The following is a 16,764-nucleotide window of genomic DNA, read 5'->3' as shown; positions in this document are numbered from 1 at the left end:
GACACAAAAGAATCCGAATAGCCAAAGCAGTCTTGAGGGAAAAGAACAGAGCTGGAGGAATCAGACTCCCTGACTTCAGACTATACTACAAAGCTACAGTAATCAAGACAATATGGTACTGACACAAAAACAGAAACAGAGATCAATGGAACAAGATAAAAAGCCTAGAGATAAACCCACGGACCTATGGTCAACTAATCTATGACAAAGGAGGCAAGGATATACAATGGAGAAAAGAAAATCTCTTCAATAAGTGGTGCTGGGAAAACTAGACAGCTACATGTAAAAGAATGAAATTAGAACACTCCCTAACACCATAAACAAAAATAAACTTAAAATGGATTTGAGACCTAAATGTAAGACCAGACTCTATAAAACTCTTAGAGGAAAACATAGGAAGAATACTCTTTGACATAAATCACAGCAAGATCTTTTTTGATCCACCTGCTAGAGTAATGGAAATAAAAACAAAAATAAACAAATGGGACCTAATGAAACTTCAAAGCTTTTTCATAGCAGAGGAAACCATAAACAAGACAAAAAGGCAACCCTCAGAATGGGAGAAAATATTTGCAAACAAATCAATGGACAAACGATTAATCTCTAAAATATATAAACAGCTCATGCAGCTCAATATTAAAGAAACAAACAAGCCAATCCAAAAATGGGCAGAAGACCTAAATAGACATTTCTCCAAAGAAGACATACAGATGGCCAAGAAGCACACGAAAAGCTGCTCAACATCACTAATTATTAGAGGAATGCAAATCAAAACTACAATGAGGTATCACCTCACACCAGTTAGAACGGGCATCATCAAAAAATCTACAAACAACAAATGCTGGAGCGGGTGTGGAGAAAAGGGAACCCTCTTGCACTGTTGGTGGGAATGTAAATTGATACAGCCACTATAGAGAACAGTATGGAGGTTCCTTAAAAAACTAAAAATAGAATTACCATATGATCCAGCAATCCCACTACTAGGCATATACCCAGAGAAAACCATAATTCAAAAAGACACATGCACTCCAATGTTCATTGCAGCACTATTTACAATAGCCAGGTCATGGAAGCAACCTAAGTGCCCATCGACAGACAAACAGATAAAGAAGATGTGGTACATATATAAAATGGAATATTACTCAGCCATAAAAAGGAACGAAACTGAGTCATTTGTTGAGACATAGATGGATCTAGAGACAGAGTGAAGTAAGTCAGAAAGAGAACAACAAATATCATATATTAACGCATGTATGTGGAACCTAGAAAAATGGTACAGATGAACCGGTTTGCAGGGCAGAAGCTGAGACACAGATGTAGAGAACAAACGTATGAACACCAAGAGGGGAAAGCCGTGGGGGTCTGGGGATGGTGGGGTGCTGAATTGGGCGATTGGGATTGACATGTATACACTGATGTGTATAAAATTGATGACTAATAAGAATCTGCTGTATAAAAAAATAAAATAAACATTAAAAAAAGCCTAAATAATTCTGAAATAATCAAAATCAATTATATGGCAAATAAAGGATTATAGTCGTTCAGGGTATGGGTTTGAATACCACTGCCGCCTGGAAGCTTGGAGACCTGGCGTAGGTTACTCAAACCCTCTGAGCCTCGGGAAAAGGGGAATTGTGTGGTATCACATAAGGATATGGAGATTAAGAATGGCTGTACCGCTTTATATAGATGGCACTTGCTTCCCCTGCCAAGTACTGTTCTAAGTGCCTTCCATATATTACGTCAACATTCACAGCAACCCTATGAGGTGAGAAAATTGAAGTGTTCAGAAGGTAAGTAGCTTGTCTCAGGTCACAGATCTTATTAGGGAAAAAACTGGGCTTTTACTCCAGTATGGTCTCAGAGTTAGTACTTTTCATTACTATATACAGTCTCTCAAAAAGATTCAGACAAGGGGTATCAACACAGCGTGAGAATGTCACTACCCTCAAAAATGATAGATCCTACTCGTGATCAAAACTGCAATTATAACTGGAGAAACAAGCCTTTTTCATACTGCTTCTAAAGGAGAATCTGCATAATAAAAGATAAAGTCAGGAGAAAATAAACCAGAAGTCCATTATGATGTATGCATTTCACGAGTAATAGCCCCTGAATGAGATACTTTTAGACTTTTTCCTCTTCTTTCCCTTTTTTTTCACATAGCCAACCTGTTGCTAGATTTCCATATTTCCTTCAGAATTACTCTTGGGATTGTCTGTTCTTCACTTGAGGGACTTAATGGAGGCATCGCAGCTGGATTAATAAAACAAGAATTTGTAGCAAGAGAGGTGAATGTTAGTGCCAGCAGATAAGAACCAACTGTTATAACAAAGTTTCTTTGAATTGACATATTTTAATTGCTCTTCAAATCCCAAATCACTTGACTCTGAATTGGATGTGAAGATAGGAATCAGCGTTAGCAGATTGTGGTGACTGGGTTAAGGTGGCGATCAGGTCCTGGAAGAGGAAGAAGTAAGAGGCATTTCTCTTCCCAGTCACTGCCTTGTGCATTGACTAAGTCCTGCAGTCCTGGGGCCATTCTGTACAACATGCTATGCGAAGGTGAGGATCAAATAAAAACAGAAGTTTAAAATTCTGCAAATTTCTCCCGTATAAGCAAGAAACACATTATACTCACTTTTTCGTTGTAGATGTCTCCAAGCATTGTACTTGCTCTCACAAAATCTAGGCTTTGAAAATTTTTTCTTGCAATTTTCACAACTTTTTTCAAGTATTTCACTGCTTCTGCCATTTGTCCTTGGCTAGAAAAAATAAAATAAGAAACTACTGGAGTGTCATCTCATTTAATATCACAGTAAAGAGAAGATTGTTTTGTGTCTTTGCTTTAGAAAGTGTAAGACAGTTATCAGGATAATGAAATGTAAAGTGTATATTTTAAAAATATGTGGCTCGTCTGTGACGGAGTATACAGTGAGTTAGAACTTAAGCCTTTAAACTCTTATGCATTGCTGGTAGGATTGTAAAATAGTGCAGCTGCTTGGAAAAACAACTTGTCAGTTCTTCAAAAAGTATAATATACAGTTACCATATGACCCAAGAATTCCACTCCTATGTATATACCCAAGAGAAATGAAAACACAAACACTTGGACATGAATGTTCATATCAATGCTATAATAATAGCTAAGAAGTGGAAACAACCCAAATGTCTATCAATTGTGCCGTATTCGTACAGTGGAACATTATTCAGCCACAAAAAGGAATGCAGTAGTGATACATACTACGACATGGATAAACCTTGAAAATATGTGAAGTGACACATATTTTTTTGTGCCAGTTACACAAAAAAGCCCACATATTGTATGATTCCATCTACATGAAATGTCCAGAACAGGCGAATCTATAGAAACAGGAAGTAGGTTAGTAGTTACTAGAGGCCATGGGGGTGTGCGTGGGGAATTTGGGAGTGGCTGCTAATGGGTGTGGGTTTCTTTTTGAAGTGAAGAAAATTATCTGAAATTAAATAGTGGCGATGGCTGCACAACTCTGTGAACATACTAAGAACTACTGAATTGTAGACTTTAAAAGGAGAAATGTATGGTATATGGATTATATCTCAGTAAAGCTGTTATTTTTTTTTGAAAAAATAGAACCTCTAAAAAGGTTGAAAATTTCCACATTCCTTTGCAAATGAAACCAGTTCTTTGAGGGGAGTCATATGCGATTCATATAATACCTTCTGGAGGTATTAGAACAAATATGATGAAAATAGAGGATTCTGAAATCTAACCAGGATTCAAGGAAGGAAAGATAAAGCCTGAAGATGGAAGGAGCCTGGCTCCTCGCACAAGAATCTGGCAAACGGCAAGAATTTACATAAACAAGAGATAAGACTTTATTGTCATACGTCACTGAGATTTTGGCGACTGTTAGCACAGCTCAAATAACCCAGAATGACTAAAACAAGTTTGGCTATTTTTTTTTTCTTTCATAAAGAATAGAGGGGTCAGTCAGATCATTATACTGTAAAATTAGTGCTGTATGTTAATAACATCTCAATAAAACTGGAAGAAAAATAATAAAGTACTTGTATCTAGAATATTGAACAAACAAATAAATAATACGTGGGGAGTATCGGCCAAAAAAAATAAGAGAGGCACACCATTTTAAAGATTTCAATGAATTATATTCAGAAACTTCTATTATTTGAATTTTGCTCTCATTTTACAAATCTGAGTCCCAAATACTCATTAGTTCCTCATGATCTGAATGCTACCCCAAAGATACACAAATCTTAGTTTCATATGAGTAAGAGCTAAACAGTAAAATAAGAAGTGGAAAGAGTCTAAAAATTTCTCTAAAGGAGCTAATTATTTGAAAGCCAGTCTAAAGAGACGGGCTCTTTTCTTCTAGGAGCCAGTTGTAGTGATGTCCTATGTGAAGAACACTTGGGGGCCTACAAGATTAAGAACCAAGGTGAAAAATCCTTGAGCAACCAAAGAGACAAACAGTAATTTTTGAAAACAGCTCCATCCAAGGTATCATAAGCTGTGACTGCCTTTTGCAGAGGTAGTTGAAGCCAAAGTCCTGCTCAAGGGACATTTGACTACTGATTCAAGGACTGTTGATTCTGAGCCACAAAGAATTAAAACGTTACGGACAAAGCAAGAAGCGATTTCAAAATAATGGCTCCAAATTAAGCATGCTGAAGAAATTCAATATCTGTTGAATGTTTGGCTTTTTTTGTTTTTTTTTTGTCAATCCCTAAAAAAGAATGGTGAATCTAAGATGATATGCAATTCCACTATTAAATCATGTCAGAACTTTTGAAATTGTTTTATTAAAGTGACAAAATCCAGAATTTAGAGATTTTAAAATAACAAAAACCCCTGTAATTGTGTTCTTCAATGGAGCATAATAAAGGGAAAACTCTTACTCCTGAACATGTCTGAATCCCTAGAACTACCTCCCTCTCTTTGCTTTCATAGGTCAGCAGTTCCCAGTGAGCATCTGTGCCACGACCCTTAATAAATCACAAGATGAAATTCTGAAAGGAAGAGGTTGTTTTACAATTAAGCTGATTCTTGCATGGGCATTTCTTTATGTTCATAGGGCAAGGATTTACTCATAGGAGCTCCAGATAGGATGGTGTCAAATACGGCATATGGAGAAGTTTGCTATAAATTTTTAAATTATTGCAACTATAGAAAAATTTAGCAACTCTAATACATACTTCACGGATTCTAAAACACCTACTTTCCCATATTTTAACATTTCTGAAATCAGGATCCCTTAGAACAGGTGGCATCTTATAATCTCTGTCAGACAGAGAGCAGTCAAGTCATAGCTGTTGCTGGATTTGTCCATGTTTCTGGTTATGACTTGCAATCGCAATGCCTTGATCTTTCTGTCAACAACTATTAAAGGGTAATTTCAGAGAGAAATATGAGGACTGGTTGTTTTCTAAAAACCTTTCACTGAAATTCTGGAAGATAAGAAAGTACTGGCTTCAAGATTGGCAGACTGAGTGTCCATGACTTGGAAGAAATACTGGAGGGGGTATTGGGGCACTATTTTAAGAAAGGCTACATAGCACCAACGTTCTTGATGACACAAAAGATAATATGGATGAGGAAAAAAAGATAGAGTCAATTCTGAGTTTAAAAGTGATTCAGAAAAATTGGACTTTGAATGGAAAGATGTTTGAGGAGTATAATAAACTTACTTTGTCTATATTTTCTTTTTACATGAATTCTCAAGAGTTGTAAAAAATACCTATGTGTGAGTCTAAAATAGCTCTTTTATTAAGTATAAGATCAAAATTCTAAACAATAGGAAAATATTATGTCACAGTTTAGTTAGAATATTTTTCTTCCTTGGGTATGTAGGGTGTGTAGTCCAATAAAAAAAAGTTAGATTCGGTGAATGTGAGAATAGAGCTACTCGTTCAGTATAATGGATTAGGTTAGTTCATTGGTTAGTAAATTTTTGATTAAAATTTGCTAGGAAGTTTAAAATTCACATTAAATTTATATGTGTATACATGATATGACTAGGACATATGAGATTGAACAACTCTAAAACTGGTCTAATTACTTTATAGTTCTAATAAATTTCTATCTGTACTGACTCAATTAAATTTTATGCAAAAATTAACTTACCTAATTTTTTGTTTGTGTTTATGTCATATGTGTATAGCCATAAGGCAATCAAATAGTCAACACTGTTCTGTTTGTATGCTGGGCATCAAAATATTAACAGTTCTAACCTTACACACTTATTTGTGAAATGGCCCTCATTTTCCTGGTTGCAGTTAAAATAGGAAAAGTTAACATTCACCCAAATCTCTGAGCAACTAGAACTCACCACAGAATCATTTTTTCCAAGAATATCTATAATCAATAATCAATGAGCATTACCATATGCAATAAATAGTTGGAAAAGCACTAAGAAGTAAGATAAAAGGTAATATTTGGTTTTTAGTGGTAAGAACTTGAGATTTGTCACACCAGAAATGGTCAGTATACGGAATAAATAAGTTCATGCAAAAACATTTTCATACATTTAGAATTTTCATAAAATAATCCCATGAATGGGGTGCATATGTTAGCATCACTATTGGGAAAATTAAATTTGTTTGGCTGTTTTACGAAATCAAATAAAATGAGTTGGAAAATTATGCTTATAACCAAGGAAGAATTATCTAAGATTAGAACTCATATTTAACTTGGAAAAAATGTCAAACTGCCGTGAAACACTGACTGAAATGAAATATTTTGTCTAAGTGCTACTATTCTATAACCTGTATGGAAATAAACACAGCAGCTCTGAGGAAAAACTGCATATCATTAGTCCACAGTCTTTGATCTATACTAAGCACTTAATAAAATTAGTCTTTAAATGTCAAAAAAAGAGGGGTGAATTGTATGGTTATTTAAAAGGATAAAACCTTTAAAAAGTTTCTATCCCCAGAGCTGGGTCTCTGGCAAGGACAGAGAAATGGCATAGGCAGCCTTGTGACGAAGCGGACCGTGGAACAAACGTGCCGTGACAAAGGCACACGCGTGACGCTGGGACTGATTCACGGACAGGAAGCCTGTTCCAACGGCGAGAGGCGAGGGGCAGCTTCCTGCAGGAGCTGGGGAGGAGAGCAGAGGCCATGGGGGAGGTCTCCTTGGAGATGTGATGCTTCTGCCCTCTCCAGGGGACTGGAATGTTCCACCTGACTGTTCCACAAAGGAATGGAAGTGAAAACAGGCAGCAGGTCCCTTTTGCCTATTAAACTAACATTAAAATGTATTTAGTGGAAATACCTAGTGCTGGCAACAGTGTAATGAAATTGGCATTCTTGTATATCTCTGGAAGCATCTGGTAAACCAGCAAATGGGAATAATAATAATAATAAATAATAATAATGAATTGGAAAGTATCAGTTAACACACCTGAGGAGCTATTATAAATTTTTGTATCATTGGGCTCTGCGATCAGACATGTGGTAATCTGTCCTAATGGATGTTGTTTTAAATAGAAGGGGAATGATATTCACCACTGCATTAGTCTGCAAACAAGTGGAATCAAAATAGGTGTCAAAGAATGGTTATGTAAATTGATTCTAACAACGCAGTGGTTAGTGGCCTAAAATATTTTTTTCTGAAGAAATTCATCCACCTGCAAATAAAAATCTTAAGATATGTTCAGTTAAAAACCATGACTCAAATTTTACTACATATGTTTGCAAATATCTAATAAACAATAAACACTGGGGAAAAATACTGGAAGGAATTACAACAAAATAACAGTGCTGTCATTAAGATGAAAAAAAAAACGTTTGTAAAAGCTGAAGGGTAGTTTGTCCTTGCAAGTGTCCCTCAGTGGTGAAATCTCAGGTATCACTAAAATCACCTATACAAGTGGCAAAATGCTTAGAGAGACATACAGGTTCTAGCAGAGTGCTTGGCATGTATTAGGCCTTCATATATTTCTGAATAAAGAAACAGTCGAAAATTTGAGAAGGGAAACACTTACGTAGTACACATAAAAGTTCAGCTTCCAGGTAAGTCATTGGAGAACCTGTCATTGGATATTTGGAGACCATGACTGTAAACTCCTGTATCCTGGATATTTCAGTAACATCACGAACATCTTTTTAGGGCTTCCCTGGTGGCGCAGTGGTTGGGAGTCCGCCTGCCGATGCAGGGGACACGGGTTCGTGCCCCAGTCCGGGAGGGTCCCACATGCCGTGGAGCGGCTGGGCCCGTGGGCCATGGCCGTTGAGCCTGCGCGTCTGGAGCCTGTGCTCTGCAGCGGGAGAGGCCACAGCAGTGAGAGGCCCGCGTACCGCAAAAAAAAAAAGAACATCTTTTTATTTCGGGAACATCTTTGAGAGACTATCAAACACCCTAGAATGTTCTCATGACTGGGGAATATGGATCCTGCCACTAAACAGTTTCACTGTTTGGAGAGATTAATTTATACATTCATATGCGGGATTAACTGTGATAAGTACTATGAACTGTCTGTAGTGCTTTGAAACCTGGAGCACATTCATTTGAATATCTTTGCAAGAGCAGGTCTAGTGTTTGTGGGGTAAATTTGGTCTTAAAAGGGAGCCAAAAGGATATGGGGCCAAATCTAGTGAATACAATGGGGATCTCAAAGCATCAATAGAAATTTGAAAAATTGTAATATGCATTGTGGGAGATATCTTTGAACGGCATAAAAGGTTTAGTGTGCTTACAGAGTCACAGGCTGTTTGCTCCACTCCATCTTTCTTCCTCTTCCACCCTTACCCAGGCCTTCAGCACAGGTTGGGGGTCACTGCTGTTAACCATCCATCTTTCTCCAAATGTTTCTCCCTGTCTAGTGCCTAGCACTCCCAGCCAGTGTCTTATTCTCTCATTTTTCCTATATCTCTCATTTTCTCAGTATCTTACTGACACTGAGGTCTCTGTTTACCCAAAGTTGGCTGTTTGCAGGGTTCTGTCCAAGTCCTTTCTCTTCCCTCCATTAAATGCTTCTATGGGCAATTTCATATAATGCTACGGTATGTTCTAATTCCTATATGCACATGCCTGGCACATCTATATTTCTAGCCCTGATTTCTCCCTGTACTTCACATCCATATTTCCAATTGTCCAGACATACAAGGCATGCAAAGGAAGACAGTTCCCTCCAAGTGATGTCATCTAATGATGAGAATGATGGCATTCTGGGAATCAATCATCAGGAAACCTTTTTATAGTGTAGCGGTATAAAGTATTCACAAGTAATTTAATGTATTTTGTTCTAAAAATGGGTTTACCCAGAGAGATTATTTTCTGTGTTTTCTAAACGTGTCTCTAGATCCTTTTGGCTGTTTTCAAAGATCAAGCCCACCTCTCAATCAGTGATGTGTGGATATAGGAGCTATTCAAAAGGATATGCGACAGCTCAGAAAGTATTTCAAAAGAGTTTGATTTTAAGCAGGTAGTGGCAGGATTAGAGGTATAACGTTGCATAACCTCCCAAGATTTGATGAGAACAACATTTATTTTCATAGATAAGCTGTGGTATGTTTGTGAAAATAAATTAAATTGCTTTAAAATCACTATGTGTGCTATGGTGGATATTAGAAAGATGTAAGCTTGAATCCCAGTTTGGCCTCTTAGACGAATAAGTTTGATGACATCTGCACTCTTTCTCAGCTTGTTTCCTCATTTTTTTGTTTGTTTGTTTCCTCATTTTAAAAATGGCCATAAGTTACTGTGAAATGAAAAACTACATATATGTAAAACCTGGCACATAGTAACAATTCAATAAATGACAGCTAGTTATTACTATTACCTCTCAGTGAAATAAAAAGCTATCATATCCATAGCTCTCTACTTGGTATTATCTGCCACCAGCTGATAGAAAAGTCAATTTAGCTAAGCATTACTGTTTGAAAGTCTTCCATTATGCAACGAATTAAACACACATTCTGCAAGACAGGCACATAAAGCCTTGATGTCTATTTTCTAGGGGGCACAGTCAAAGAACTAACACTTTTTGTTTACTTGAGTATCAGGTACTGTCAATGCATTCTTTTTTCCTTTCTTATTGGTAAAAGAATGCTCCACATATCAGAAATGGAATGGAATTTTATATTCCCAAAGTTGTGAATACTGCTTGCGTGTTTTTTTGTTTTGTTTTGTTTTGTTTTTTGTGGTATGCGGGCCTCTCACTGCTGTGGCCTCTCCCGTTGCGGAGCACAGGCTCCGGACACGCAGGCTCAGCGGCCATGGCTCCCGGGCCCAGCCGCTCCACGGCATGTCGGATCATCCCGGACCGGGGCACGAACCCGTGTCCCCTGCATCGGCAGGCGGACTCTCAACCACTGCGCCACCAGGGAAGCCCGAATACTGCTTTTTATGATTCCGTTCTCACCTTTTCATAACAACATTATGAATAATCTTCTTCCACACTTCGGCACAGTTCAATTCTCCAGAAAAATTATGAATTGTTTGAGGAATATTTCAAATGCAGACATGGAGTAAAATATCATGAGAGGTGCACTCATTAATTTAAAATTTATTTTGTGGAACTAAAATGGTATTGAGAGAGCTCGAGAGTATAAAAAATTAGTAAATAAAATAGTTATTTTACTTAGAATTTTAAGCAAACTTGCGGATTTCTAGGACTAAATTTATCATATTAGTGTTAACTCTCAAAGATCTTTCTTGTACTGTAATATTCAAGAAAAAATTGATGAAATAAGAAAAAAGTAGAGACTTTGCATAGCATTTTAAAACTGTAGGGGAAGATTACTATTTTTATTCAGTAAAAATGGATTCACTGAAGCTTATTTATGTTCATGTTTCTAAAAGCTGATCTATTTTTTTTAACATCTTATTTAAATTTTTTTTTAACATCTTTATTGGAGTATAATTGTTTTACAATGTTGTGTTAGTTTCTGCTGTATAACAAAGTGAATCAGCTATATGTATCCATATATCCCCATATCCCCTGCCTCTTGTGTCTCCCTCCCACCCTCCCTATCCCACCCCTCTAGGTCGTCACAAAGCACCAAGCTGATCTCCCTGTGCGATGCAGCTGCATCCCACTAGCTATCTATTTTGCCTTTGGTAGTGTATATATGTCGATGTCACTCTCACTTCGTCCCAGCTTACCCTTCCCTCTCCCCATGTCCTCAAGTCCATTCTCTACATCTGCGTCTTTATTCCTGTCCTGCCCCTAGGTTCATCGGAACCATGTTGGATTTTTTTTAGATTCCATATATATGTGTTATAAAAGCTGATCTATTTTTGATGGAAGAACATTTTGGATTAGGTTTGGCTGGCTGAGGATTGTTAAATCACAACATACACAAACAAAAAAACGAGTTCAGTGAACAAGAAACGCAACAGCATAAATAAATAAATAACTATCGCTGGGTGAGTCAAGTTGTTTTTCTCACAAAGGAGCAACAGATCTCCAAAACATCCAGAATTATCTGGAACTTGTTCTAACAAATAATGCTAGAGAAAAAGGCTTCCTATTATAACTTATATGCCCCACTCAGTGAATGTACAGTGCTGTAGCCAGGAAAGTTGTTAATATAGCATCTGAAATATAAACATTATATGCTGCTTAAAGGATTTCCAAATTTAAAAGTTAGCAATAGATTTAGAAACCAGTCGTTCTTTGGAAGGGGAGGAATCAAATATTTTCTTACAGAAAAGCTACAGATTATTTGTATAAGTTAAAGGACAAGGTTAAAATGTTAGACGAATATTAATTCCAGTTTTCTATATGCAGTGCACAGGTGCAACTTGAACAGCATATTATATGGTATAATCATTAAATTCATTCAACCAGACCTTAGAGAGTTAAAAACATATATTCTGAGGAACAGGACTCCTCGGTCCAAAGAATGAGAATGAAACAGTGCAGAATATTTGTGTATCAAGGTGATTCCAGTTTCCAACTGGGAAAACAGGACTGTTAACACCCACATCCCCTGACAACTGTCCAATTATGTATATCACACTTGGCCTACTGTTTGCAGTAGAAGTAATCAATAAAGGATGTGGTTGAGTGAACATAGATTTTGGTTGAACCAATGCATGAAAACTTAATCATTTACTCAGAGAGAAGAAATCAAATAGAGCAGAGATGAAACAGCCACTGAGGGGTTTGTTGATTGTGCCACCAAGTTTGTGGGCCACGGATGAAAGTAATAAGGCAAATGGAATCAGTGACAGGAGAAAATGTGAAAAGCTATTCTTAATTTCATGAATTAATAGAAATGTTTTGATGTATTTTGGGGGGTCAGTTTTAGGAAATTTCACATCAAAGCCTGGATGTTCCATTTTAAAGAATATATGAAAATTACTAGGGCATGTCATTTCTCTCAAGCAAGAAGAAATTAATTTTCAGCTATAACAGAAAGGGTAATTTTCACACTTGAAACTTTGTACTGATTGATTTAAAGATCTCCACTGTGGAAAATTTTCTAGGAAATAATGTAACCCGAGTTTGCAAGAAAATTTAACAGTTGGTAAGGAATAAACCCAGAGATGGGCTAGTTGTGACCAGTATGTCTTGAATGACTCTCATTTTTGTGATTTTCCCCCTAGATTCTTTTTAAAAGTCATCCTGATTATTTGGAGAGTTGTAGCATTTCAGTAAATGAGGCAAAAAAAAAAATGCCATAAGGAAAATAAGGATTTTTCCCTCTATATTTACTCAAATTGTTTATCTATGTAATAATAATATTTAGTTGGTAATTTCTCAACTCACTATCTCTTTGTTTTATGGACCATAATTCTGGCTTTTATAGCTGTGTCATAGGCAATTTTTCTCATTTTAGAATACCAACTTTTTTTTTTTCACCAGTATTCCAAGTAGGAGGGGAAAAGACATTGTAAATCCTTATTTTTCTGTTATGCTACTTAAACCCTTGTGCAATTAATATAATTCAGACCAATAGCAAAAATAAAAAACCCTGCTCACTATTGAAACCTTCATCAATGACCCTAATGCCAGGGCTGAGCCTAGCCTTACCAAATGGGCAACTGTATTACCAAGTCCTGAGTCTTGAGGGAATGTGGCATGTTTTTCAATTGAAGGCTTAGTATAAATTCTTATAACCATTTTAGACGCTTCCAGCATCACAGCTTATTCACCTTTCATGCATGCTCTGCTGATGGCCTTAAACACACACTTATCCTAGACATGGCTATCCTCTTCCATTTCCTTTAAAGAGATAAAATATGTTTATAGAGATAGGCTCCCATTAGTGAAACTTGTGCAATTGCACAGGGTAGGAGAGAGAGATTTAGAGGTGATGCTAAGCTTCATATGCAGCTTGATTTATTTTTCAGTCACCACAACAATAATTTCCTCTATTTTGGTTGTGCTCCATTTCTTGCATGTTACTGCTAATCTGGGGACAGTTTAGGGTGACGAAAGGGATATATGTGTGTGTGCGTGCATTTGTGCATTTGTGTGTGTGTGCATGTGTCAAAGAACACCAAGCCCTTGAAGTGAAATATTCTAAAAATGACCACAAAATGTATATCAAAATACTTCTAGTAATTAGTGGACTCAAGTTAATAAGGCTTATCAGATATCTAGGGTGCTGTTGCCTACATGTATATAGAATTTTTTTTTTTGAAACATATGTTTCTGAGTTATCATGCACAAATGGTGAAAGAATATGCTGAGGTTTACACTCCCCTGAGTGCTCCTCCAAATACAGCAACAGTGCAGCAAAATGGCAGATTTGGATTGGAAATCCTGCGGTGGCCTTGGGACACTATTTCCTTATGACCTCAGAGGAAGCTTTTCCTGTACTCTTTTGTGCATTATATAACATTATACAATTAAGAACCCATGCCTACCATACAAATCATTGATGACTTCATTGGTATTTTAGTAGATGGGAATTCTTACAAGTGGAATTCACTTCATCTGGTATAAAAGTGAGATGGGGATACATTTTCTTGCCCATTATATGTTTGCCCCAAGGCAGGTTGCTAGATTGTTGAGAGTGTTGGAATATAATCATCCCCAGTCCTACCAGAAACATACCCTACTTCATGATATATCAAACATAGCTGGATCCGAAGGGCTCCAATCAACATGGTGGAATAGAAGGACCTGGAGCTCACCTCCTCCCACAAATACACCAAAAATACTTCTACATGTGGAAAAATTCTGACAGAATACCTAGTGAATGCTGGCACAAGATCTCAGACAGTCAAAATTGAAAGAAAGATCACCATGTAACCATGCAGGATGAAAGAAAAAAAAGAGAAAAATAGGAATTGTGACAGGACCTGTGACCCTGGGAGGGAGCTGTGAAAGAGGGAAGGTTCCCTCACCCTGGGAAGCCTCCTTCATGGGTGAGAAGATCAGCTGGGACAGGAAGGGAACTTCAGAGGTTCAGAGAAGAGTGCAGCAACCAGCTTGCAGCAGGCAGAACAGAGAGACCTACACAGATAGTCCGTGTCACCTCACTGCACTCCCCAGCCCAATATGTACATTTGCTGGTGTGCACAGGGGCTGGGTGCTGAAACTCAGGCTTCAGAAGACAGACCCAGGGAGAGGACTGGGGTTGGCTTCACAGAGACAGCCTGAAGGGGACAGAGTGTGGGACAGGCTGCAACTGGGGGGGTGTATGCAGAAGGAGCCTGGGCCCTCCATAAAAGTGAAATACCACTGTTAATAGGTACATGAAGGGAGGAGCAGAGCCCACACTATAGTAGCCTCATTCTTGGAGGGCTCACAGCTGGTGTGGCTCCACCTCTATGAGCTCTGGGAGCATGCAAGCAGGTTGCCCACACATGGAGGCTGGGCTGAAATCAGAGCCGATCCCCATGGGCCATGCCACTATGGAAGCAGGGCTGAAATCTGAGTCCTCTCCTTGTGGTTGTGTGATCTATGGATTTATGCCACTGCTGCCACCGCTGGCTTTATAAACTCAGTGCCTGTGGGTCACCCAAGTAGATTACATGTGCTCCCGTGTCTGGGGCAGATCCAGAGTTAGAAGATGTGGGCTTTGTGGGTGCACACACATGGAGACAGGGCAAGGGTCTAGGCTGCTTCCATAGGTCCCATGGCATGTCCAGGTGCGTGACTGCTGTGGTCCTGGTACGTGACTTCAGTGGATCTGTGACTACAAATCTGCACTGGTGGGTTTGTGAACACAGTGCCTGAGGGACACCAAGGCTGACTGCCTGCATTCCACAGTTGAGGCACTGCTGAGGGCAGTGTCCAAAACAGCGTACTTTGTGAACCCACACAGCAGATGACAGGCAACACCACAGAGCACACTTCCTGGTGGGAAGCTCCTGTGGAGGAATACTCAGTGGCTCCTCTCACAGTGAGAGTGCTCCAGTCCTGCAGAGAGGACCCAAATAAACAAACTAAGAATGAAAGAGGTGAAATAACAACTGATACCACAGAAACACAAAAAAACATAAAAGAATACTATGAACAATTATATGCCAACAAATTTGACAACCTAGAAAAAATGAACAGGTTTCTAGAAGCATACAGCCCACCAAAACTGAATCAAGAAGAAATAGATATTTTGAGCAGACTGATCACTAGAAGTGAAATAGAATCTGTAAAACAAAATGAAACAAACTCCCTGCAAACAAAAGTCCAGGACCAGATGGCTTCACTGGGGAATTCTACCCAAACATACAAAGAACTCATACCAATTCTTCTCAACCTCTTCCAAAATATTGGAAGGAGGGGACACTCTCAAAGTCATTCTATGAAGCCTGATACCAAAACCACACAAAGACACTACCAAAAAAGAAAATTACAGGTCATATCTTTGATGAATAAGATGCAAAGATTCTTAACAAAATATTAGAAAACCAAATCCAACAACACATAAAAAGGGTCAAACATCATGATCAAGGTGGATTCCTCCCATGGTCACAAGGATTGTTTAACATATGCAAATCAATCAATGTGATACACCATATCAACCAAAAAAAAAAAAAGACAAAAACCACATGATCACCTCAATAGATGCAGAAAGCATTTGATAAAATTCAACATCCATTCATGATAAAAAGTCTTACCGAAGTGGGTATAGAGGGAACATATCTCAACATAATAAAAGCTATTTATGACAAACCCACAGCCAACATAATACTCAACAATAAAAAGCTGAAAGCCTTACTGCTAAAATCTGGAACAAGACAAGAATGCCCACTCTCACCACTTCTGTTCAACATACTATTAGAAATCCTAGCCACAGCAATCAGACAAGAAAAAGAAATTAAAAGTATCCAGATTGGAAGGGAAGAGGTAAAATTGTCAATATATGCAGATAACATGTTACTCCATGTAGAAAACCCTAAAGACTCCACATAAAAACTACTAGAACTGATGAACAAATTCAGAAAGGTAGCAGGATACAAGATTAATATACAGAAATCTGTTGCATTTCTTTACAATAACAATGAAATATCAGAAAGTAAAAGTAAAAAAAAATCCCTTTTAAAGTCACATCAAAAAATAAAATACTTAGGGGGACCTTCAAGATGGTGGAGGAGTAAGATGTGGAGATCACCTTCCTCCCCACAAATACATCAAAAATACACCTACATGTGGAACAACTCCTACAGAACACCTACTGAACACTGGCAGAAGACCTCAGACTTCCCAAAAGGCAAGAAAATCCCCACTTACTTGGGTAGGGCAAAAGAAAAAAGGAAAAACAGAGACAAAAGAATAGGAACTGACTTGCACCTCCACACACTAGGGAGCCACTACACTGGCAGAGACAGGGTGTGAGTGGGGGGGGCAAGCTTCAGAG

General features: G+C 38.0%; 1 protein-coding gene across 1 annotated transcript in view; it reads right to left on the bottom strand.

Moving 5' to 3' along the window:
* Nucleotides 1-16,764, bottom strand: part of TTC29 (tetratricopeptide repeat domain 29) — a 256,783-nt gene that overhangs the window by 105,397 nt on the left and 134,622 nt on the right. Inside the window, exon 10 of the mRNA XM_060298809.1 lies at nucleotides 2,642-2,765. Coding sequence (XP_060154792.1) covers nucleotides 2,642-2,765 — 124 coding nt within the window. The remainder of the gene's footprint in view (nucleotides 1-2,641; nucleotides 2,766-16,764) is intronic.

This window comes from Globicephala melas, chromosome 5, assembly GCF_963455315.2.
Source record: "Globicephala melas chromosome 5, mGloMel1.2, whole genome shotgun sequence".
In the NCBI taxonomy this organism is placed as follows: domain Eukaryota; kingdom Metazoa; phylum Chordata; class Mammalia; order Artiodactyla; family Delphinidae; genus Globicephala; species Globicephala melas.
This window is presented reverse-complemented; position numbering and strand designations above follow the sequence as displayed.